The following is a 25,670-nucleotide window of genomic DNA, read 5'->3' as shown; positions in this document are numbered from 1 at the left end:
TTCAGTCCCGTTTTAGTCCCAGTTCAGTCCAGGTTCAGTCCAGGTTCAGTCCAGGTTCAGTCCTATTTTAGTCATGTTTTAGTCCCGTTTTGGACCCGGTCTGGTTTAGTCCCGGTCCGGTTTAGTCCTGGTCTCGGTCAGTACCTGCCCGTGGACGTGCTGCAGCGCCCTCAGGAGGCTGCAGGCGGCGCTGGAGGGGCAGCATTCTGATTGGACGCTCTGGAGCAGCGTCCTGAAGGCGGAGCTCACGTCCCGTTTGTGGGCGGAGTCTTGGTACAGCGCCCCCAGCGATTGGCTCAGGTAACTGGGGTCCGCCTCCAGCTCCTCCCCCGACCTCAGCAGCTGCGACGTGATTGGCCCGAACGGAGACGAGGCAGCTCTTGATAGGCTCCTGAGCACGACAAGCCCCGCCCTCCTGACCTCACGCAGCGGCGACGACAGAACGACCAGAACGCTCGCCAAGACTACGAGACAAGAACTCAACCAGGACTCAACGAGAACTCAACCAGGACTCAACCAGGACTCAACCAGGACTCAACCGGGACTAAAACAGGACTGAACCAGGTCTAAACTAAGGACTAAACTAAGGACTAAACTAAGATCTAAACCAGGTCTAAACCAGGACTAAAACAGAACTCAAACAGGACTAAACTAAGAACTAAACCAGGACTAAACCAGGACTAAACAAGGACTAAACTAAGGACTAAACCAGGACTAAACTAAGGACTAAACCAGGACTAAACCAGGTCTAAACCAGGACTAAACTAAGGACTAAAACAGGACTAAACTAAGGACTAAACCAGGACTAAACTAAGGACTAAACCAGGACTCACCGGGCGTTTTCAGGATCACTTCCTGTAGTTGTTTGGGGTTCTGTTTCTCCAGGAGGGCGGCGCCCATGAGCAGCGCCTGCAGCTGAAGCACCGCCCCCAGACGCATCTGGCCCCGCCCCTCCACCTGGTCGCTGTGGAGACAGCCGCTCCAGACCAGCGACAGGAAACGGAAGACGAGCAGCGGAGAGTCCAGGTGCACCTGAAACCGTCACAAAAATATTACACCTCCAGACCAGGTCCCTCAGGTCCCTCAGGTCCCTCAGGTCCTGGAGGATGGGGAGCGGGGTGTGGATCTGGGGGAGGGGCCTGTACCTTTAAGAGGAGCTTGAGCAGAGGTCTGTACTGCGCTGTGATTGGTCCGTCCGACGCTCCGCCCATCAGCAGAGAAAACACCTGAGCGAGCAGCTGCAGGTAACAACAGGTGTTTGTGTCCAGACGCTCGGGGTTCCACCACTCCTCCTCTGAACGCACAACACAACACACAACATCAGTACACACACAAAACACACAACATCAGTACACACACAAAACACACAACATCAGTACACGCACAAAACACACAACATCAGTACACACACAAAACACACAACATGTTTAAAACACACATGTTGTGATGTTTGTGTCGTCAGTGTTTGTGATTTCATCAAGTTGTTTGTTGTTCTTGATCGATTCTGTTACACACAACCTCCGGATCTGAGCCTGAACCCAGACCCAGACCTGGTTCTGATCCGGGTCTGGTTCTGGGTCTGGGTCTGGACCTGTGGTGTTACCTTTGAAGACCTGGTCTGGACTCTTGAGTTCCTGGATGAACTGGGCCAGAACCGAGACCAGGACCAGACTGAACTCCAGCTGTCCGTCACTCCCCCGCAGGTACAGAGCCAGCCAATCAGAGAAGAGGGGGGTGGGACCAAGGGCCGGGACGCTCACGGGCTCCTGAAACCACAGAACCGGGTCAGAACCCGGTCTAAAACCGGACCTAAAACCGGGCCTAAAACCGTGTCTCAAATAGGTCTAATTCAAGTCTAAACCAGGTCTAGACCGGGTCAGGACCGGGTCAGGACGGGGTCAGGACCGGGTCAGGACGGGGTCAGGACCGGGTCAGGACCGGGCGTCCCGTGTCTGACCTGGCTGAGGCGGGCGTCCTGCAGGTGGCGCTGGATGACGTTGTGGAGGCGTTGCGCCGTCAGCAGGTGGTGAGTGTCGCTCAGATTCTTCAGACCCAAGACCAGAGTCTGGAGCAGGACCAGGAGCGGAGTCCGGTCTGGACCAGAACCGGACTCAGAGAGGAGCTCCACACGAGAGCAGAGGGCGTCCATCTGCAGGGCGGGGTCAAAGGACAAAGATCAAAGGTCACAGGTCAAAGGTCACAGGTCACAGGTCACAGCAGGAGAGCTGGAGCAGAGACTCACCGTGTGTCGTCGGCTGAACGTGTCCATGTTCTGGAGGTTCCTGCTCAGAGTCGAGACCAGAGTCTGGACCAGGACCAAGATCTGGTCTGGACCCTGGTCTGGACCGGACCCCAGCGCCTCCTGCAGGTCTGAGAGAGAAAAGATCTTTAAACTCAAACAAGAGAATCTCAATGTGTCAGGTACAGGGAGAGCACCTGTCACACACAGGGAGAGCACCTGTCACACACGGGGAGAGCACCTGTCACACACAGGGAGAGCACCTGTCACACACAGGGAGAGCACCTGTCACACGGGGAGAGCACCTGTGTCACACACGGGGAGAGCGCCTGTCACACACGGGGAGAGCACCTGTCACACACGGGGAGAGCACCTGTCGTACCTGCGGCCCACCCGGCGGTGAGCAGGTGCTGTTGGACGACTGGACTCTGGGACAGACTCAGACTGAGTTTAAACGACACTGAGTCTCTGGTTCCTGACGGGACGACGAGGGGGAGGAGCCTGTAGAAGAGCCGCTCGTGTGTGGCGGACTGCCCCGGGGCGGGCGCGGCGGCGCCGGCGGGCATGGACAGGAGACGCACGGCCTCAGACAGCACGGGACACCTGCAGGACGACAGAGGAATTACACCAGAGCGTCTCAAACTGTGGGACGCGTCACTAAAAACAATTCCCTCAAATTCACTCTGAAAGAAACAACAACACCGACAACAAAACACCCCTAACCCCGGGGCCCGGGGCCCGGGGCCCACAGGAGATCAGGACACTGACCAGTCCTGGGAGTGACTCTCTTGAGCTCTGAGCAGCAGAGACACGAGAGACGAGACGACGTCCTCAGGGTCCAGACGCTCCAACAACAACTGCACACAGAAGAAGAAGAAGAAGAAGAAGAAGAAGAAGAAGAAGAAAAGAAGAAGAAGAAACAAGAAGAAAGAAGAAAGTTGAAGAAGAAGAAGAAAGAAGAGAGAAGAAGAAAGAAGAAGAAGGAAGAAGAAGAAGAAGAAGAAAGAAGAAGAGAAGAAGAAGAAAGAAGAAGAAGAAAGAAGAAAGAAGAAGAAAGAAGAAGAAAGAAGAAAGAAGAAGAAGAAAGAAGAAGAAGAAAGAAGAAGAAGAAGAAGAAGAAGAAGAAGAAAGAAGAAGAAGAAGAAGAAAGAAGAAGAAGAAGAAGAAGAAGAAGAAGAAGAAGAAGAAGAAGAAGAAAAAGAAGAAAGAAGAAAGAAAGAAGAAGAAGAAGAAGAAGAAGAAGAAAGAAGAAGAAAAAGAAGAAGAAGAAGAAGAAGAAGAAGAAGAAGAAGAAGAAAGAAGAAAGAAGAAGAGTTATTTAAAACACTTGTGATATTTTAATTCGCACAAAATCAACACCAGAAAACAACACTGAAACAAATGTGTGTTTTTAAGATTCTCACTGTGAGAGTGAAATGCAGTATTTGTCAGATCCTGTAGTAGTAGTAGTAGAGTGTGTATAAGTACTGCAGTACTGCAGTATTTGTCAGACCTGTAGTAGTAGTAGAGTGTGTATAAGTACTGCAGTATTTGTCAGACCTGTAGTAGTAGTAGAGTGTGTACAAGTACTGCAGTACTGCAGTATTTGTCAGACCTGTAGTTGTAGTAGTAGTAGAGTGTGTATAAGTACTGCAGTACTGCAGTATTTGTCAGACCTGTAGTTGTAGTAGTAGAGTGTGTATAAGTACTGCAGTATGTGTCAGACCTGTAGTAGTAGTAGAGTGTGTATAAGTACTGCAGTACTGCAGTATTTGTCAGACCTGTAGTAGTAGTAGTAGAGTGTGTATAAGTACTGCAGTATTTGTCAGACCTGTAGTTGTAGTAGTAGAGTGTGTATAAGTACTGCAGTATTTGTCAGACCTGTAGTTGTAGTAGTAGAGTGTATATAAGTACTGCAGTATTTGTCAGACCTGTAGTTGTAGTAGTAGAGTGTGTATAAGTACTGCAGTATTTGTCAGACCTGTAGTTGTAGTAGTAGAGTGTGTATAAGTACTGCAGTATTTGTCAGACCTGTAGTAGTAGTAGTGTGTATAAGTACTGCAGTATTTGTCAGACTGTAGTTGTAGTAGTAGTTGTATATAAGTACAGTATTTGTCAGACCTGTAGTTGTAGTAGTAGAGTGTGTATAAATACTGCAGTATTTGTCAGACCTGTAGTATTTCCAGAGCCGCAGAAACGACTGGGGCCTCGTCGTCATGGAGACGATCAAACACTGAAGACTCCAGGAAACTGTGATCCACCGACGCCTCCTGAACCAACAACAGTTACACAACACAACATCATCACACACGAGTCAGAACCTGCTCAGGTCAGTGTGGGTCAGAGGGTCAGAGGTCAGGGGTTAGATGATCAGGGGTCAGGGGTCAGGGTCAGAGGGTCAGGGGTCAGATGATCAGGGGTCAGAGGGTCAGGGGTCAGAGGGTCAGGGGTCAGAGGGTCAGGGGTCAGAGGGTCAGGGGTCAGGGGTCAGGGGTCAGGGGTCAGGGGTCAGAGGGTCAGGGGTCAGAGGGTCAGAGGTCAGGGGTTAGATGGTCAGGGGTTAGAGGGTCAGGGGTCAGAGGGGTCAGGGGTCAGGGGTACCTCTCCGCTGGTGATGATGTCTTTGAGTTTGTTCAGAGCCATGACTCTGATCGACGCCTGAGGATGATTCAGACTCAGAAGAAGAGACGAGTCCAAGTCCCCGACGACCTGAAGCCAGAACAAACGCACAAACACACACACAAATACACACAAACAAACGCAAACACACACACACAAACACACACACACACACACACACAAAACACACACAACACACACACACACACAATACACAACACAAACACACAAACGCACAAACACACACACACAAATACACACAAACACACACACAAATACACACAAACAAACACACAAACACACACACAAATACACACAAACGCACAAACACACACACAAATACACACAAACACACACACAAATACACACAAACAAACGCACAAACACACACACAAACACACACACAAACACACACAAACGCACAAACACACACACAACGCACACACACACACACAAATACACACAAACGCACAAACACACACACAAATACACACAAACGCACAAATACACACAAACGCACAAATACACACACAAATACACACAAACGCACAAATACACACAAACGCACAAACACACAAATACACAAACGCACAAATACACACACAAACAAACGCACAAACACACACACAAATACACACACAAACGCACAAACACACACAAATACACACAAACAAACGCACAAACACACACACAAATACACACACAAACACACACAATACACACAAACGCACAAACACACAACACACACAAACACACACACAAATACACACACACACAAACGCACAAACACACACACAAACACACACAGAAAAAAACACACAAATAAAGTGTGAGAACAAATGAAGTGAGTCTCTGTAGTAAAAACTCTAAACCACAGTGTGAAAAAGCAGAGACGCTGTGATTGGTGCAGCTGGTGCAGAGACAAACACACATCAGCGTCACATCAGTTTGGACAAAGAGGAAACGTGGAAACTGGAACTGTCCAAGACTCGTCCAAGACTCGTCCAAGACTCGTCCAAGACTCGTCCAAGACTCGTCCAAGACTCGTCCAAGACTCAACTTACTCTTCTGATCATCAAGAAAACATCTGACTTTTTTTCTGGACTTGTTTTCTGGACTCATGTTCAGTTTACCTGCGACTGACTTTAGCCGACACCACACACTGTCCTACTGTCCTAGTGTCCTAGTGTCCCACTGTCCCACTGTCCTACTGTCCTACTGTCCCTGTCCCACTGTCCCGCTGTCCCGCTGTCCCACTGTCCCGCTGTCCCGCTGTCCCGCTGTCCCGCTGTCCCGCTGTCCTGTCCCGCTGTCCTACTGTCCCACTGTCCCACTGTCCTACTGTCCTACTGTCCCACTGTCCTACTGTCCCGCTGTCCCGCTGTCCCGCTGTGCTACTGTCCCACTGTCCTACTGTCCTTGTGCCCTTCTGTCCTTGTGTCCCACTATCCATGTGTCCTACTGTCCCACTGTCCCACTGTCCTACTGTCCCACTGTCCCACTGTCCCACTGTCCCACTGTCCTACTGTCCCACTGTCCACTGTCCCACTGTCCCACTGTCCCACTGTCCCACTGTCCCACTGTCCCACTGTCCCACTGTCCACTGTCCACTGTCCCACTGTCCCACTGTCCCACTGTCCCACTGTCCTACTGTCCTACTGTCCCACTGTCCCACTGTCCCACTGTCCCACTGTCCTACTGTCCTTGTGCCCTTCTGTCCTTGTGTCCCACTATCCATGTGTCCTACTGTCCTTTTGCCCTTCTGTCCTTGTGTCCTACTGTCCTTATGCCCTTCTATCCTTGTGCCCTTCTGTCCTTGTATCCTACTGTCCTTGTGCCCTTCTGTCCTTGTATCCTACTGTCCTTGTGCCCTTCTGTCCTTGTATCCTATTGTCCTTGTATCCTATTGTCCTTGTGCCCTTCTGTCCTTGTATCCTATTGTCCTTGTATCCTATTGTCCTTGTGCCCTTCTGTCCTCGTGCCCTTCTGTCCTTGTGTCCCACTATCCTTGTGTCCTTGTGCCCTACTGTCCTCGTGCCCTTCTGTCCTCGTGCCCTTCTGTCCTCGTGCCCTTCTGTCCTCGTGCCCTTCTGTCCTTGTATCCTACTGCAGTGAGTCCTTGTGTCCTCGTGTCCTCGTGTCCCTGCAGTACCTGGAACTTCCCGCTGGTGGCCGACAGAGACAGGAGTTGGTGGAACAGAGGCTTCTGGTCGTCGCTCAGGTCAGAGACACGAGACGAGAGAATTCTGTCCACAGACGAGTTATACCTGCACCAAAACACACGAGACTCTGGTCAGAGTCAGGTCGGACCCGGACGTGTCCGGACCCGGGTCGGACCCGGACGTGGACAGAGTTCTGACGGCGTCGGGTTCTGGGATGATACTGACCTGGACTCGAGCAGACGCAGCACTGGGAGCACACGACGGTTCAAGTCCTCCAGGTCGTCCGCACAGAGTCCAGACTGAGACAGGTACAGGTCCACCAGGAGACTGAAGACACAGAGACGGAGACAGAGTGAGACAGAAGCTCCGTGTGTCTCTCGTGTGATTCTTGTGAGTTTGAGTTCGTACCTGGTCAGGCTGAGCTGGAGGTCAGAGGTCAGAGGGACACGTGTGAGGAGGTTCTGCAGGAGCTCAGCAGAAGAACTCGCCTCAACAGAGTCACCTGAGGAACAAGAGACACGTGAGGAACCAGAGACACGTGAGGAACAAGAGACACGTGAGGAACCAGAGACACGTGAGGAACCAGAGACACGTGAGGAACAAGAGACACGTGAGGAACCAGAGACACCAGAGACACGTGAGGAACCAGAGACACGTGAGGAACCAGAGACACGTGAGGAACCAGAGTCACCTGAGGAACCAGAGACACGTGAGGAACCAGAGACACGTGAGGAACAAGAGACACGTGAGGAACAAGAGACACGTGAAGAACCAGAGACACGTGAAGAACCAGAGACACGTGAAGAACAAGAGACACGTGAAGAACAAGAGACACGTGAAGAACCAGAGACACGTGAAGAACCCTAACCCTAACCTCTATGAAGTTTTTTTTAATTCTTTAGACCTCCAGACCCCGCCCCTTCCTCCAGACCCCACCCCTCCTCCAGACCCCGCCCCTTCCCCCAGACCCCGCCCCCTCCTCCAGACCACACCCCCTCCTCAGACCCCACCCCCTCCTCCAGACCCCGCCCCTCCTCCAGACCCCGCCCCTCTTCAGGCCCCTCCCCTCATACCTGTGCTGAAGGTGCGGTTGAGGAGGTGCGGCAGCAGGTGGCGCAGCAGTGGAGACACGTCATGAGTCTGACACATCGACTCCAGGCAAGAAACCAGATCTGAGACCGACGCCAGACGAGACAAAGACCTGAAGAAGAACCGGACCAGAGTTAGACCTCTTCTAGTCCTGGTTCAGTCCTGGTCCAGTCCTGGTTCAGTCCTGGTTCAGTCCTGGTTTAGTTCTTACTTGTGAGTAGGTTCAGCGTGGTCCTGGTTCTGGAGCAGGACTATCAGAGCCCCCAGACCTTCTCGGACCAGGACTTGGTCTTTGAGGGACCTGCAGAGGACCGAGAACAGAGACTGGACCAAGACCTTCTCCATCACGACCTTCACCGAGAGCTGACACAGGATCATGAGGGACGACGCTCGGAAGTCCTGAAGAGACGAGCGCAGACCCTGAGGAGAGACACCGAGGTCAGACCGGGACTGGAACGGGACCGGGACCGGGACTGGACCGGGACCGGGACTGGACCGGGACCGGGACCTGGACCAGGACCTGGACCGGGATCGTGGACAGTACCTTCTGCACGTGTGGGAGGAGTTTGGTGATGATGGCGTCTGTGATCTTTTCCGCTGAGTCGAGCGCCGAGACGATTGTCGAGGCGAAAAACGAGAAAACCACTCTGAGCTGAGACGCACCACCTCCAGGACACGACGAGAACGCCTACACACACACACACACACACACACACACACACACACACACACACACACACACACACACACACACACACACACACACACACACACACACACACACACACACACACACACACACACACACACACACACACACACACATACACACACACACACACACACACACACACACACACACACACACACACATACACACACACACACACACACACACACACACACACACACACACACACACACACACACACACACACACACACACACACACACACACATAACACACACACACACACACATACACACACACACACACACACACACATACACACACACACACACACACACACACACACACAACACACACACACACACACACACACACACACACACACACACACACACACACACAACACACACACACACACACACACACACACACACACACATAACACACACACACACACATAACACACACACACACACACACACACACACACACACACACACACACACACACACACACACACACACATAACACACACACACACACACACACACACACATAACACACACACACACACACACACACATAACACACACACACACACACACACACACACACACATAACACACGATTAAATATAACACACAACAACAACACAAACACACACCAGGAAATATCAAACACAACACGACACACAAACAGCTGCTCCTGTTTGTCTGTAAACACTTTTATGAACTTTTTTAATTCTTTAGAAATTTATCAAAACATTTAGTACCCGGTCTAAACCTGGTCTAAACCTGGTCTAAACTAAACCTGGTCTAAACCCGATCTAAACTAAACCTGATCTAAACCCGGTCTAAAGCCAATCTAAACTAAACCTGGTCTAAACCCGGTCTAAAGCCAATCTAAACTAAACCCGGTCTAAACCTGGTCTGGTCTAGACCTGGTCTCTGACCTGGATGGAGTTGGAGACCATGTTGCAGATAAAGTCCATGAAGCTCAGGTCTTTGTGACAGTGAGTGACCAGAGTGAGTCTGGACAGAGGGACACCGGGCTTCTGCAAAACACACAAACACACATTATACAAGATTATACAAGAGACAGCGCCACCTGCTGGACGCTACAGGACAGTGTCCCCCCGCTGTCCCCCGCTGTCCCCTGTCCCCGTGTCCCGTGTCCCCCCGCTGTCCCCGCTGTCCCTGTCCCCGTGTCCCCCCCTGTCCCCTGTCCCTGTCCCCTCGTGTCCCCCGCTGTCCCCCGCTGTCGTGTCCCCCCGCTGTCCCCTCGTGTCCCCGTGTCCCCGCTGTCCCCCGCTGTCCCCTCGTGTCCCCCCGCTGTCCCTGTCCTCGTGTCCCCGCTGTCCCCTCCCCCCTCGCTGTCCCCGTGTCCCCCTGTCCCTCGTGTCCCCCGCTGTCCCCTCGCTGTCCCCCCCGCTGTCCCCCGTGTCCCGCCCTGTCCCCCGCTGTCCCCCGCTGTGTCCCCTGCTGTCCCCTCGCCCCCCTGTCCCCCTCGCTGTCCCCCCGCTGTCCCCTCGTGTCCCCGCTGTCCCCTGTCCCCCTGTCCCCCGCTGTCCCCCGTGTCCCCTGTCCCCTCGTGTCCCCTCGCTGTCCCCTCGTGTCCCCTCGCTGTCCCCTCGTGTCCCCGCTGTCCCTCGTGTCCCCTCGCTGTCCCCCTCGTGTCCCCCTCGTGTCCCCCCTGCTGTCCCCGCTGTCGTGTCCCCCCCGTGTCCCCCGTGTCCCCCGCTGTCCCCTCGTGTCCCCCCTCGTGTCCCCCGCTGTCCCCGCTGTCCCCGTGTCCCCCTCGTGTCCCCTCGTGTCCCCCCGCTGTCCCCTTGCTGTCCCCCCGCTGTCCCCGCTGTCCCCCGCTGTCCCCCGCTGTCCCCTCGTGTCCCCCCGCTGTCCCCCCTCGTGTCCCCCCGTGTCCCCTGTCCCCCTGTCCCCTCGTGTCCCCTTCGTGTCCCCGCTGTCCCTCGTGTCCCCCGCTGTCCCCTCGTGTCCCCCGCTGTCCCTCGTGTCCCTCGTGTCCCCGCTGCTGTCCCCGCTGTCCCCTCGTGTCCCCCGCTGTCCCCTCGTCCCCTCGTGTCCCCGCTGTCCCTCGTGTCCCCCGTGTCCCCGTGTCCCCGCTGTCCCCCTCGTGTCCCCCGTGTCCCCTCGTGTCCCCTGCTGTCCCCCGCTGTCCCTCGTGTCCCTCGTGTCCCCGTGTCCCCTCGTGTCCCCCCGCTCCCCTCGTCCCTCGTGTCCCTCGTGTCCCCGCTGTCCCCTCGTGTCCCCTCGTGTCCCCTCGTGTCCCCTCGTGTCCCCTCTGTCCCCTCGTGTCCCCCGCCTGTCCCCTCGTGTCCCCGCCGTCCCTCGTGTCCCCCGCTGTCCCCTGTGTCCCTCTCGTGTCCCCTCGAGTCTCCTCGTGTCCCCTCGTGTCCCCTCGTGTCCCCCGCTGTCCCCTCGTGTCCCTCGCTGTCCCTCGTGTCCCCTCGTGTCCCCTCGTGTCCCCTCGTCCCTGTCCCCTCGTGTGTCCCCTCGTGTCTCGTGTCCCCCGTGTCCCCTCTGTCCCCCCGCTGTCCCCTCGCTGTCCCCCTCGTCCCTCGTGTCCCCTCGTGTCCCCTCGTGTCCCCCTGTCGTGTCCCCTCGTGTCCCCTCGTGTCCCCTCGTGTCCCCTCGTGTCCCCTCGTGTCCCCTCGTGTCCCCTCGTGTCCCCTCGTGTCCCCTCGTGTCCCGCTCTGTCCCCTCGTGTCCCCTCGTGTCCCCTGTCCCCTGTCCCTCGTGTCCCTCGTGTCCCTCGTGTCCCCTCGTGTCCCCTCGTGTCCCCTCGTGTCCCCTCTGTCCCCTCGTGTCCCCCTCTGTCCCTCGTGTCCCCCTCTGTCCCTCCGTGTCCCCGTGTCCCCCGCTGTCCCCCGCTGTCCCCCTGTCCCCCGTGTCCCCCCTCTGTCCCCTCGTGTCCCCCGCTGTCCCCTCGTGTCCCCCCGCTGTCCCCTCGTGTCCCCCCGCTGTCCCCTCGTGTCCCCCGCTGTCCCCTCGTGTCCCCCCGCTGTCCCCCCCCCTGTCCGTGTCCCCTCGTGTCCCTGTCGTGTCCCCCCGCTGTCCCCCCCCTCCCCTCGTGTCCCCCCGCGTCCGTGTCCCTCGTGTCCCCTGTCCCCTCGTGTCCCCTCCCCCCTCGCTGTCCCCTCGTGTCCCCGCTGTCCCCTCGTGTCCCCTGTCCGCTGTCCCTCGTGTCCCCTGTCCCCTCGTGTCCCCGTGTCCCCTCGTGTCCCCCCGCTGTCCCCTCGTGTCTCCTCGTGTCCCCCGCCCTGTCCCCTGTCCCTCGTGTCCCCCCGCTGTCCCCTCGTGTCCCCTGTCGTGTCCCCTGTCCCCTCGTGTCCCCCCGTGTCCCCCCGTGTCCCTCGTGTCCCCCGTGTCCCCTCGTGTCCCCTCGCTGTCCCCCCGCTGTCCCCTCGTGTCCCCTCGTCCCCTCGTGTCCCCCGCTGTCCCCTCGTGTCCCCTCGTGTCCCCCGTGTCCCCTCTGTCCCCTCGTGTCCCCGTGTCCCCGTGTCCCCTCGTGTCCCCTCGTGTCCCCTCGTGTCCCCTCGTGTCCCCTCGCTGTCCCCTGTCCCCCTGTCCCCTCGTCCCCCGTGTCCCCTCGTGTCCCCCGTGTCCCCTCGTGTCCCCTCGTGTCCCCTCGTGTCCCCTCCCGTGTCCCCTCGTGTCCCCTCTGTCCCCTCGTGTCCCCTCGTGTCCCCTCGTGTCCCCTCGTGTCCCCTCGTGTCCCCTCGTGTCCCCTCGTGTCCCCTCGTGTCCCCTCGTGTCCCCTCGTGTCCCCTCGTGTCCCCCGTGTCCCCTCGTGTCCCCTCGTGTCCCCTCGTGTCCCCTCGTGTCCCCTCGTGTCCCCTCGTGTCCCCCGTGTCCCTCGTGTCCCTCGTGTCCCCGTGTCCCTCGTGTCCCTCGTGTCCCCTCTGTCCCCTCGTGTCCCCTCGTGTCCCCTCGTGTCCCTCCCCTGTCCCCTCGTGTCCCCTCGTGTCCCCTCGTGTCCCCTCGTGTCCCCTCGTGTCCCCTCGTGTCCCCTCGTGTCCCGCTCTGTACCTGCAGACAGTGGAGCCAGTGCCACCTGTTGGTCGGTTCTTGTATTTGCAGAAGTTGAATCACTCGGACGAAAACTTTGGAGTCGTGAAACGGAAGAACACAGGCCACAAGACTCTCCACGTTATACAGGTGAATGTGGAACCTGCACACAACAATGCACATGTCACACAACACACACACACACACACACACACACACACACACACACACACACACACACACACACACACACGTCACACACACACACACACACACACACACACACACACACACAACACACACACACACACACACACAACACACACACACACACACACACACAACACACACACACACACACACACACACACACACACACACACACACACACACACACACACACACAACACACACACACACACACACACACACACACACAACACACACACACACACACACACACACACACACACACACACACACACACACACACACACACACACACACACACACACACACACACACACACACACACACACACACACACACACACACACACACACACACACACACACACACACACACACACACACACACACACACACACACACACACAACACACACACACACACACACACACACACACACACACACACACACACACACACACACACACACACACACACACACACACACACACACACACACACACACACACACAACACACACACACACACACACACACACACACACACACACACACACACACACACACACACACACACACACACACACACACACACACACACACACACACACACACACACACACACACACGTCACACACACACACACACACACACACACACACACACGTCACACAACACACACACACGTCACACACACACACACACACACACACACACACACACACGTCACACAACACACACACACACAACACAACACACAGCATGACACACTACCACACTGATGCTAACTGCAGGCCCTGTTCTGTCTGAACATCAACTCAGATTTTACTCTGAACTTTGGTTTAATGTTTTTTTTTTGTATTTTATTTGTTTAAATTTCCTCCAGACTTTGTTTGTGTAAATTTCCAGTGGAAGTTTCTAAAAGACGAGTTTCTCAAACTGTGGCTCCAAAAAAGGCGCACAGAGTTTAAGTTTGTTTGACTTATTTTAATTTTAAATAAACATTTATCAGATAAAATGGAAATTAATTTATAAAAACGTATTTATATGAGTCAGAATTTTCCCAAACATTGTTCCACCACGACACATTTATATAAACACACATTTATTTATATAAAAACACAAGATTTACAGTTTTCTAGAATAAACTGTATTTTATATAAAGTGTGAGTGTCTGAGCACAAACAGTTTTTTCAGACGATCTTTGTGCAGTGTTTTGTTCGCTCTCGTGTGTGCGCTTGTGTTCTCATGGTGACTGCTGAACTTTCCCCCATAGACCTGCATGTATAACCCCCCCCCCCCCCCCGTGTGACAGAGTTTTACCGGTGGATGAGCCACTCCAGACACTTGTGGGCGGGTCGGAGGAGGAAGTACGGCGACACGCGCCTCAGAAACGCCTCGATGTCTCCGTCCAGTTTGGCGTTGACGGTTTTGGTCTGGACGCTTCGCTCCAGAGTCACGGACGCGTCGCTGAACAGAGTCTGATGAAACTCAGAGAGCGACGGTTCGATGCCCGACAGCTCCTCCAGCCCCGTGCAGCCTGACGAAGACCAGAAGAAGACGAGACGAAGACGAGACAAAGACGAGACAAAGACGAGACAAAGACGAGACAACATGAGCAGTGAGGAGTTGAACAGACGAGACTCGGGCACACGGGGCCACAGCTCGTCTCTGTGGTGTTTGGGTGATATAGGCTTGTGGGCGGAGCCTCGTACAGACTCGTACTGATAACCATAAAGGCCCGTTCAGACCAGAGCATCAAGGCGTCCTGTTTATGTGTAAAGTCCATGTGGACGTCCGGGGCGTCGGCGCCAGAAGTTGAAAAAGCTGAACTTTTCGTGTCAGATTCGCCGCGTCGACCAATCAGGGACGAGTATCCAGAGACGCAGAGACTTTATTATCAGGAAGAAAAACCCCAGAACCAGAACCACAAACATGAACAGAGTCTGAATATGAACAACACAAACACCGAGCGGATCACCAGGACCAGACCAGAACTAGACCAGAACCACATCAGAACTAGACCAGGACTAGACCAGGACTAGACCAGGACCACACCAGAACTAGACCAGAACCACACCAGAACTAGACCAGGACTAGACCAGGACTAGACCAGAACCACACCAGAACTAGACCAGGACTAGACCAGAACCACACCAGGACCACACCAGGACCACACCAGAACTAGACCAGGACTAGATCAGGACCACACCAGAACTAGACCAGGACTAGACCAGGACTAGACCAGGACTAGACCAGGACTAGACCTAGACCAGAACTAGACCAGAACTAGACCAGGACCACACCAGAACTAGACCAGAACTAGACCAGGACTAGACCAGGACTAGACCAGGACCACACCAGAACTAGACCAGGACTAGACCAGGACCACACCAGAACTAGACCAGGACTAGACCAGAACTAGACCAGAACTAGACCAGAACTAGACCAGGACCACACCAGAACTAGACCAGGACTAGACCAGGACCAAACCAGAACTAGACCAGGACTAGACCAGAACTAGACCAGAACTAGACCAGGACCACACCAGAACTAGACCAGAACTAGACCAGGACTAGACCAGGACTAGACCAGGACTAGACCAGGACCACACCAGAACTAGACCAGAACTAGACCAGGACTAGACCAGGACTAGACCAGGACTAGACCAGGACCACACCAGAACTAGACCAGGACTAGACCAGGACCACACCAGAACTAGACCAGGACTAGACCAGAACTAGACCAGGACCACACCAGAACTAGACCAGGACTAGACCAGGACTAGACCAGGACCACACCAGAACTAGACCAGGACTAGACCAGGACCACACCAGAACTAGACCAGGACTAGACCAGGACTAGACCAGAACTAGACCAGGACTAGACCAGGACTAGACCAGAACTAGACCAGGACCACACCAGAACTAGACCAGAACTAGACCAGGACCACACCAGAACTAGACCAGAACTAGACCAGGACCACACCAGAACTAGACCAGAACTAGACCAGGACCACACCAGAACTAGACCAGGACCACACCAGAACTAGACCAGGACTAGACCAGGACCACACCAGAACTAGACCAGGACTAGACCAGGACTAGACCAGACCAGACTAGACCGGAACTAGACCGGAACTAGACCGGAACTAGACCGGGACCGGGACTAGACCAGACCGGGACTAGACCAGACCGGGACAAGACCAGATCGGGACTAGACCGAGACTAGACCAGACCGGGACTAGACCAGACCGGGACAAGACCAGATCGGGACTAGACCAGATCGGGACTAGACCAGACTGGGACTAGACTGGGACTAGACCAGACTGGGACTAGACCAGACCGGGACTAGACCAGACCGGGACAAGACCAGATCGGGACTAGACCAGATCGGGACTAGACCAGACTGGGACTAGACTAGACTGGGACTAGACTGGGACTAGACTGGGACTAGACCAGACCGGGACTAGACCAGACCGGGACTAGACCAGACCGGGACTAGACCAGACCGGGACTAGACCAGACCGGGACTAGACCAGACCGGGACTAGACTGGGACTAGACCAGACTGGGACTAGACCAGACCGGGACTAGACCAGACCGGGACTAGACTAGACTGGGACTAGACCAGACTGGGACTAGACTAGACTGGGACTAGACCAGACTGGGACTAGACCAGACTGGGACTAGACCAGACTGGGACTAGACCGGGACTAGACCAGACCGGGACTAGACTGGGACTAGACTAGACCAGCACTAGACCAGACTGATCTTGTCTTTAGTATAAATATCTTCACGCTGCAGTTGTTGAGGTGATTTGCTTTTATGTGAAGGTTTGATGTCATAAAATCACTAAAGTTTCTCTCAGTTTGGTCTGACATCGTTTCGGGAAAAGTCCGGGACCGGACTCTTGTTTCCAGGGCAACAGACGCACTTCAAGTATTTTTCTCCCGTCGGTTGACGGCGTCAGAGCCGCGTCGGGCGTCTGAACTCAAATGTACAGACTCTAAATAAAGACGTCCAGGAGTTTTTTGACGCTCTGGTCTGAACAGGGCCCGGGACAGATCACTAGATGACTCAGACATGCACGGGAGGGCATCTGGCACGTACCGAGGGCGTGGACGGTGGCGCGGTCGAGCGTCGCCGCCTCTTGAGGGTCGAACAGTAAAGATGAAACATGTTTCCTGCTGAAGAGGTTTGGATCAGTCTGAGGCAGCGCCAAACGCTTCAACTGAAGAGACAGAGACGACATCTCCACCTGCAACACACAACACACACACTGAAACACACAATACACACACACACTGAAACACACAACACACACACTGAAACACACAACACACACAACACAACACAACACACAACAAACACACACACACACACACATGAAACACACAACACACACACACACACACTGAAACACACAACACACACACTGAAACACACAACACACACACACACACTGAAACACACAACACACACAACACACACACACAACAATCAAACACACACAACACGCTTCAACTGAAGAGACAGAGACGACATCTCCACCTGAAACACACAACACACACACTGAAACACACAACACACACAACACACAACACACAACACAACACACACAACACACACACTGAAACACACAACATCCACACACTGAAACACACAATACACACACTGAAACACACACAACACACACTGAAACACACAACACACACTGAAATGTCTGTTGCGCATTTGTTGTGTCTGTGTGTTTTTTGTGCATTTGTTGTGTCTGTGTGTGTTTTTTGTGCGTTTGTTGTGTCTGTGTGTGTTTTTTGTGTGTTTGTTGTGTCGGTGTGTGTTTGTTGTGTCTGTGTGTGTTTTTTGTGCGTGTTGTGTGTGTGTGTTTTTTGTGTGTGTTTTTTGTGCGTTTGTTGTGTCTGTGTGTGTTTGTTGTGTCTGTGTGTGTTTTTTGTGTGTTTGTGTGTCTGTGTGTGTTTTTTTGTGTCTGTGTGTGTTTTTTGTGCGTGTGTTGTGTAGATGTGCAACAATATAAGTGTCACGATACGATATCTTCACGGTCTGAACCTCACGATACGATATTTATTACGATATTGTGGGAAAACTCACGATTAGAGACGAAACAAAATCCAAATCTCTGTACGATATTTTCACGATACACGACCATATTTACTGCGATATTTAGTGCGACATGTTCGACTTTTTCCTCTTCAAATGTCCCGACAGAGAAAAGGACTCAGACTTAAAGGTGTTGGAACTGTTTTTTCTTCTTGTCGTCTGCACTGAATCGGATTTATTGTGACGGTCCACGATATTATTGTGAGAACTTTGACGATACGATATCACCATATTTGGATTGTCGTTCCGTCCCTGCTGCTGCTGCTGCTGCTGTGTTCGTCGTCCGTCTGTTGCTGCTGTTTCACTACGAACCATTTTTACGTTCAGTAGTGTCGGGGAGTAACAGATTACAAGTACCAGAGTTATGTAATCAGAGTACAAATGATGAGTAACTGTATTCAGTTACAGTTACTGTTTCAGTGAGTGGTACTTGGATTACAGTTACTTTGTTGAAATAAATGGATTAAACAGAGGAATTTAACTGTTTTCACATTTTGGGCTAAATCCCCCTTTTTTTTTTTGGTCATTCCACTCATTGCCGGAAACTAAACCAGGTCTAAACCAGGTCTAAACTAGGACTAAACCAGGACTAAACCAGGACTAAACCAGGTCTAAACCAGGACTAAACCAGGACTAAACTAGGACTAAACCAGGACTAAACCAGGTCTAAACTAGATCTAAACCAGGACTAAACCAGGTCTAAACTAAACTAAACCAGGACTAAACCAGGACTAAACCAGGTCTAAACAGGACTAAACCAGGACTAAACTAGGACTAAACCAGACTAAACCAGGTCTAAACTAGATCTAAACCAGGATCTAAACCAGGACTAAACCAGGTCTAAACCAGGACTAAACCAGGTCTAAACAAGGTCTAAACCAGGACTAAACCAGGTCTAAACCAGGTCTAAACCAGGACTAAACCAGGTCTAAACTAAATCTAAACTAGATCTAAACCAGGACTAAACCAGGTCTAAACCAGGACTAAACCAGGACTAAACCAGGTCTAAACTAAATCTAAACTAGATCTAAACCAGGACTAAACCAGGTCTAAACCAGGTCTAAACCAGGTCTAAACTAAATCTAAACTAGATCTAAACCAGGACTAAAACAGGACTAAACTAGATCTAAACCAGGACTAAATCCTGCTGCGCCGACATGTCTCGTCTCCTATCAATAATATTTTTAATTTGGTTCAGTAAAGTTTGGGCTTTTTTATTTTTTTTTATCAGACAAAACTTCTTTTCCTCGTCTTTCAAGTCAATAATCAAGTAATCCAAAGTATTCAGATTACATTACTCACTTTAAGTAATTTAATAGATTCCGTTACAAACTACATTTTGGAGTATGTAATCTGTAATCTGTAGGGGATTACATTTTAAAAGTAACACTCCCAACACGTTCAGGGACAAAACTCAAACACGAGAAAAACAAAACAAAAACACTTTTGTAACGTTTAAAGTTAAATTTGTATCAAACACAAACACGACACGATGATTTAAATGTGTTTTACGTAGACAGAGTGAATACATCGTTTCTCTCTTGGATGAAACACGTTTTAATTATTTTTATTTTTTACGTAAATCTCCTCTGCGCACGAGCCCCAAACACGTTTTAAATCTTTTTTTCAGAACCACAGAGTTTTAAACATGACCCGACACAAAGACAAACTCCACAGCGTCAACAAATACGAAAAAAACACAAATAAAACATAAAAAACATTAAAAACAGAAACACGCACCTTTATTTCGCTGTATTAGAGGTTTGAGAAAATCACGTGTGAAACCCGGAACCACGCTCCGGGAACAGGAAGTGACGCCAAAGCCCACTTCCGGAACAGGAGGATCGATTTCACAATGAAAGAAATGATTCTTGTATTTACACAAAATAAATAAATAGAAAAATAAAATTAATAGATAAATTAATAGACAAATAAAATAAATAGATGTAAAAAATAAAAAGAATAGAAATAAATCGAAAAATAAAAAATAAACAGAACATAAAAAATAAATCTAATAAATAAAAAAGATAAACATCAAAAAATTAAAAGATAGAAAATAAAAAATAAATATAATTTTAAAAAAGATAAAAAATAAAAATGAGCACATAAATAGATAATAAAATAAATATAAACAGAATAGATTACTTCAATTGGACCATGATTTAAACAAACATAATAAATACAATATAATAATTAACAGATAATAGTAATAATATCACATTTGAAGATGATCAAAATCAGACTTTTTGGAAAATAAAAATGTTCTCAGGCTTCCAAGTTTTTTTTAAATATTTTTATATTTTTATTTACAGAAACCCAATCAATGAATCAATAAACTGAATGTTGAATTGCAGTGATTCTTTTGAGTCATGTGTAGAAAATGTGACTTAACTCTGACTTTTAAATGTTTGTCTCTAAAAACTGGAGTGTTTCATTCGGTCGTTGATCATAAATCACTCGTGACATGAACAGTGTTTGTGTTTAAAGGTTTTCACTATTTTATTATAAATGTATTTGACCAAAAATGAAATAAAACCGTTTGAAAACCACATCTTTATTCAAACAAGAGTCACGAACAAAACACACTCATATTTACACTTTAGAAAAACTAAAAGGACTCAGAGTTTAAACGTGTCTCAGCAGCACAAGCTCCAAGTTCCACTTACACGTGTGTCCTGAGACAAACTCGTCCTGACAAACTAAACAAAAGCTGCCATCATCACAGTCCGGGGCCAGTCCTGTCCGGGTTTGGCCCACGGTCCGGCCCACGGTCCAGTCCATGGTCCAGTCCATATTCTAGTCTGAATCTTGCTCCTGGGACTCAGCAGTCTCTTCTGATTCTGCTTCTGGTTCAGTTTCTAGTTTGGTTTCAGGTTCCGTCTCCGGTTCCGTCTCCGGTTCCGTCTCCGGTTCCGTCTCCGGTTCCGTCTCCGGTTCCGTCTCCGGTTCCGTCTGGACCGGGGTGCCGTGGACTCTGAAGCGGTAAATGCAGGTGTACTCGTCGTGACCCCAGTTTGACAAAAACTTCACCAGAATAAACTGAAACGGTTCAGCATTTTCCTCCTGAAACAAAAACGAGAAACATCAGAAAAAAAACAGAACCAAAGAAGAAACAGAGCAGACAGGGGCAGACAGGAGCAGACAGGGGCAGACAGGAGCAGACAGGAGCGGACAGGAGCAGACAGGAGCAGACAGGAGCAGGAGCAGGACAGGAGCAGGACAGGAGCGACAGCAGACAGGAGCAGGACAGGAGCAGACAGGAGGACAGACAGGAGCAGACAGGGGCAGGACAGGAGCAGACAGGGGCAGACAGGAGCAGACAGACAGGGGCAGACAGGAGCAGACAGGAGCAGACAGGGGCAGACAGGAGCAGACAGGAGCAGACAGGAGCAGACTCACAGTGGGGGTGTAGGTCTGTAGAGCTTCTCCGTCCTTGTCGTACTGAAACGTGCCCAGAAGTTTCCCCTCTTCCTCCTCATCATCATCCTCATCCTTCAGGCCCTGAAAAAGATCTGGGTTAAACCAGGTTTAGTCCGAGTCTGGGTCCAGTCCCAGGTCCCAGTCCCAGGTCCAGTCCCAGTCCCCGGTCCAGTCCAGGTCCAGTCCAGGTCCAGTCCCCGGTCCAGTCCCCGGTCCAGTCCAGGTCCAGGTCCAGTCCCAGGTCCGGTCCCAGGTCCGGTCCCAGGTCCAGTCCCAGGTCCAGTCCCGTCCAGGTCCTCACGTAGACGGTGAAGTCCTTGGGGGCGCTGTGGATGGATCCGGTTGGGGACAGGTTCTTGGGGAGATGTTCTAAGGAAAACGCTGAGGGCAAAACCCGAGACGACAGACGCAGAACCAGGATCCCAGAAGAACCACGGAACGGCCAACAGTCCCCGGGCTGAACGTCCGACTGGAACCACAGAACATGCAAAGAACACACACAGAACACACAAAGAACACACAAAGAACACGCAAAGAACACGCAAAGAACACACAAAGAACACACACAGAACACGCAAAGAACACGCAAAGAACACACACAGAACACGCAAAGAACACGCAAAGAAGACGCAAAGAACACACAAAGAACACACAAAGAACACGCAAAGAAAACGCAAAGAACACACAGAACACACAAAGAACACACACAGAACATGCAAAGAACACACACAGAACACACAAAGAACACGCAAGAGAACACACAAGAACACCAAAGAACACACAGAACAACACAAAGAACACGCAAGAACACAAAGAACACACAAAGAACACAAGAACACACAAAGAACACAAAAGAACACGCAAAGAACACACAGAACACACAAAGAACACGCAAAGAACACACACAGAACACAAAGAACACGCAAAGAACACGCAAAGAACACACAAAGAACACAAAGAACACACAAAGAACACGCAAAGAAAACGCAAAGAACACACAGAACACACAAAGAACACACACAGAACATGCAAAGAACACACACAGAACACACAAAGAACACGCAAAGAACACACACAGAACACGCAAAGAACACACAGAACACACAAAGAACACGCAAAGAACACAAAGAACACACAAAGAACACACAGAACACACAAAGAACACACAAAGAACACGCAAAGAACACACAGAACACACAAAGAACACGCAAAGAACACAAAGAACACACAAAGAACACACAGAACACACAAAGAACACGCAAAGAACACAAAGAACACAAAGAACACAAAGAACACACAAAGAACACACAAACAACACACAGAACACAAAGAACACGCAAAGAACACACAGAACACACAAAGAACACACAAAGAACACGCAAAGAACACAAAGAACACACAAAGAACACACAAAGAACACACAGAACACACAAAGAACACACAAACACGCAAAGAACACAAAGAACACACAAAGAACACACAAAGAACACGCAAAGAACAAAGAACACGCAAAGAACATGCACAGTAACACAAAGGAGTACACAGTAGCAGTACACAGTAGTAGTACACAGTAGTACACAGTAGTAGTACACAGTAGGAGTACACAGTACACAGTAGTAGTACACAGGAGGAGTACACAGTAGTACACAGGAGTAGTACACAGTAGTACACAGTAGTACACAGGAGTAGTACACAGTAGTACACAGTAGTAGTACACAGTAGTAGTAGTAGTACACAGTAGAGTAGTACACAGCACAGTAGGTAGTACACAGTACACAGGTAGGTAGTGTACACAGTAGTAGTAACCACAGGGGAAACCCAAACAAACTGAGCAGAGCAACTTTAGTCTCAAACGTCTGAGAACAACGAGACGTCACCACACTGCCCCCTACAGGACACAGAGAGAACAACAACACGTCACCACACTGCCCCCTACAGGACACAGAGAACAACACGTCACCACACTGCCCCCTACAGGACACAGAGAGAACAACACGTCACCACACTGCCCCCTACAGGACACAGAGAGAACAACAACACACCACACTGCCCCTACACACAGAGACAACACTCACACACTGCCCCCTACAGGACAGAGAGAAACAACAACACGTCACCACACTGCCCCCTACAGGACACAGAGAGAACAACAACACGTCACCACACTGCCCCCTACAGGACACAGAGAGAACAACAACACGTCACCACACTGCCCCCTACAGGACACAGAGAGAACAACAACACTGCCCCCTACAGGACACAGAGAGAACAACAACACTGCCCCCTACAGGACACAGAGAGAACAACAACACTGCCCCCTACAGGACACAGAGAGAACAACAACACGTCACACTGCCCCCTACAGGACAGAGAACAACAACACGTCACCACACTGCCCCCTACAGGACACAGAGAGAACAACAACACGTCACACTGCCCCCTACAGGACACAGAGAGAACAACAACACGTCACACAGTTACCTCCAGACTCGAGGGCGTAGTCGGCCAGTCCGGTCCGGTCCTCGGAGAACCTCCTCAGAGTGTTCTGGATCAAACCCTGCACCTCCTGAACACAGGTCAAAGGTCAGGACATCAGAGCAGGGGGACAGGTGCGCGGTTGTGACAGGTGTGCGGTTGTGACAGGTGCGCGGTTGTGACAGGTTGTGACAGGTGCGCGGTTGCGCGGTTGTGACAGGTGCGTGGCTGTGACAGGTGCGTGGCTGTGACAGGTGCGTGGCTGTGACAGGTGCGTGGTTGTGACAGGTGCGTGGCAGGTGTGACAGGTTGTGTGACAGGTGCGTGGCTGTGACAGGTTGTGACAGGTGCGTGGTTGTGACAGGTTGTGACAGGTGTGTGGTTGTGACAGGTGCGTGGTTGTGACAGGTTGTGACAGGTGCGTGGTTGTGACAGGTGCGTGGCTGTGACAGGTTGTGACAGGTGTGTGGCTGTGACAGGTTGTGACAGGTGTGTGGTTGTGACAGGTTGTGACAGGTGTGTGGTGTGACAGGTTGTGACAGGTGTGTGGCTGTGACAGGTTGTGTGACAGGTGTGTGGTTGTGACAGGTGCGTGTGTGACAGGTTGTGACAGGTGTGTGTGACAGGTGCGTGGCTGTGACAGGTTGTGACAGGTGCGTGGTTGTGACAGGTGTGACAGGTGCGTGGTTGTGACAGGTTGTGACAGGTGCGTGGTTGTGACAGGTGCGTGGCTGTGACAGGTTGTGACAGGTGCGTGGTTGTGACAGGTGCGTGGCTGTGACAGATTGTGACAGGTTGTGACAGTGTTGTGACAGGTTGTGACAGGTGCGTGGCAGGTGACAGGTTGCGTGGTTGTGACAGGTTGTGACAGGTGCGTGGTGTGACAGGTGTGACAGTGTGTGACAGGTGCGTGGTTGTGACAGGTTGTGACAGGTGCGGTTGTGACAGGTTGTGACAGGTGCGTGGTTGTGACAGGTTGCGTGTGTGACAGGTTGTGACAGGTGCGTGGTTGTGACAGGTGCGTGTGTGACAGGTGCGTGGCTGTGACAGGTGTGACGTGACAGGTGTGACAGGTGCGTGGTTGTGACAGGTGTGACAGGTGCGTGGCAGGTTGTGACAGGTTGTGACAGGTGCGTGGTTGTGACAGGTGTGACAGGTGCGTGTGTGTGACAGTGTGACGTGGTTGTGACAGGTTGTGACAGGTGTGCGTGGTTGTGACAGGTGCGTGGTTGTGACAGGTGCGTGGTTGTGACAGGTTGTGACAGGTGGTGTGACAGGTGGACAGGTGCGTGTGACAGGTGCGTGTTGTGACAGGTGCGTGGTTGTGACAGGTTGTGTGACAGGTGCGTGGTTGTGACAGGTTGTGACAGGTGCGTGGTTGACAGGTTGTGACAGGTGCGTGGTTGTGACAGTGTGCGTGCTGTGACAGGTGCATGGCTGTGACAGGTGCATGGCTGTGACAGGTTGTGACAGGTGTGTGGCTGTGACAGGTTGTGACAGGTGCGTGGCTGTGACAGGTTGTGACAGGTGCGTGGTTGTGACAGGTGACAGGTTGTGACAGGTGCGTGGTTGTGACAGGTGCGTGGTTGTGACAGGTTGTGACAGGTGCGTGGTTGTGACAGGTGCATGTGTGACAGGTGCGTG

At 51.6% G+C, this 25,670-nt stretch overlaps 1 protein-coding gene and 1 long non-coding RNA gene across 3 annotated transcripts in view; both read right to left on the bottom strand.

Annotated features, from left to right (window-relative positions):
• heatr1 (HEAT repeat containing 1) overlaps positions 1–19,932 on the bottom strand; it is a 44,064-nt gene extending 24,132 nt beyond the window's left edge. For both annotated transcript variants that reach the window (XM_055150246.1, XM_055150247.1), the window contains exons 1-21: positions 19,872–19,932; positions 17,124–17,271; positions 14,336–14,552; positions 12,826–12,967; positions 9,732–9,833; positions 8,633–8,776; positions 8,300–8,508; positions 8,073–8,200; positions 7,408–7,501; positions 7,225–7,326; positions 6,990–7,104; positions 4,820–4,927; positions 4,390–4,488; positions 3,008–3,096; positions 2,622–2,842; positions 2,243–2,370; positions 1,958–2,149; positions 1,604–1,766; positions 1,146–1,294; positions 834–1,032; positions 145–464 (exon numbers count right to left, since the gene is read on the bottom strand). In XM_055150246.1, the coding sequence (XP_055006221.1) occupies positions 145–464; positions 834–1,032; positions 1,146–1,294; positions 1,604–1,766; positions 1,958–2,149; positions 2,243–2,370; positions 2,622–2,842; positions 3,008–3,096; positions 4,390–4,488; positions 4,820–4,927; positions 6,990–7,104; positions 7,225–7,326; positions 7,408–7,501; positions 8,073–8,200; positions 8,300–8,508; positions 8,633–8,776; positions 9,732–9,833; positions 12,826–12,967; positions 14,336–14,552; positions 17,124–17,265 (3,063 nt within the window). In that variant the 5' untranslated portion in view covers positions 17,266–17,271; positions 19,872–19,932. The remainder of the gene's footprint in view (positions 1–144; positions 465–833; positions 1,033–1,145; positions 1,295–1,603; positions 1,767–1,957; positions 2,150–2,242; positions 2,371–2,621; positions 2,843–3,007; positions 3,097–4,389; positions 4,489–4,819; positions 4,928–6,989; positions 7,105–7,224; positions 7,327–7,407; positions 7,502–8,072; positions 8,201–8,299; positions 8,509–8,632; positions 8,777–9,731; positions 9,834–12,825; positions 12,968–14,335; positions 14,553–17,123; positions 17,272–19,871) is intronic.
• Positions 19,933–20,722: 790 nt separating this feature from the next.
• Positions 20,723–22,085, bottom strand: LOC129407918 (uncharacterized). The gene is made up of 3 exons (XR_008631775.1): positions 21,853–22,085; positions 21,531–21,632; positions 20,723–21,194 (listed from the first exon to the last, which is right to left on the bottom strand). It is a non-coding gene; the product is annotated as an uncharacterized LOC129407918 (long non-coding RNA).
• Positions 22,086–25,670: the final 3,585 nt, after the last annotated feature.

This window comes from Boleophthalmus pectinirostris, unplaced genomic scaffold (genome assembly GCF_026225935.1).
Source record: "Boleophthalmus pectinirostris isolate CB_2022bp ecotype Guang Dong unplaced genomic scaffold, ASM2622593v1 HiC_scaffold_14, whole genome shotgun sequence".
NCBI lineage: Eukaryota > Metazoa > Chordata > Actinopteri > Gobiiformes > Gobiidae > Boleophthalmus > Boleophthalmus pectinirostris.
The sequence above is the reverse complement of the archived record's forward strand: the minus strand, read 5'-3'. Positions and strand labels throughout refer to the sequence as shown.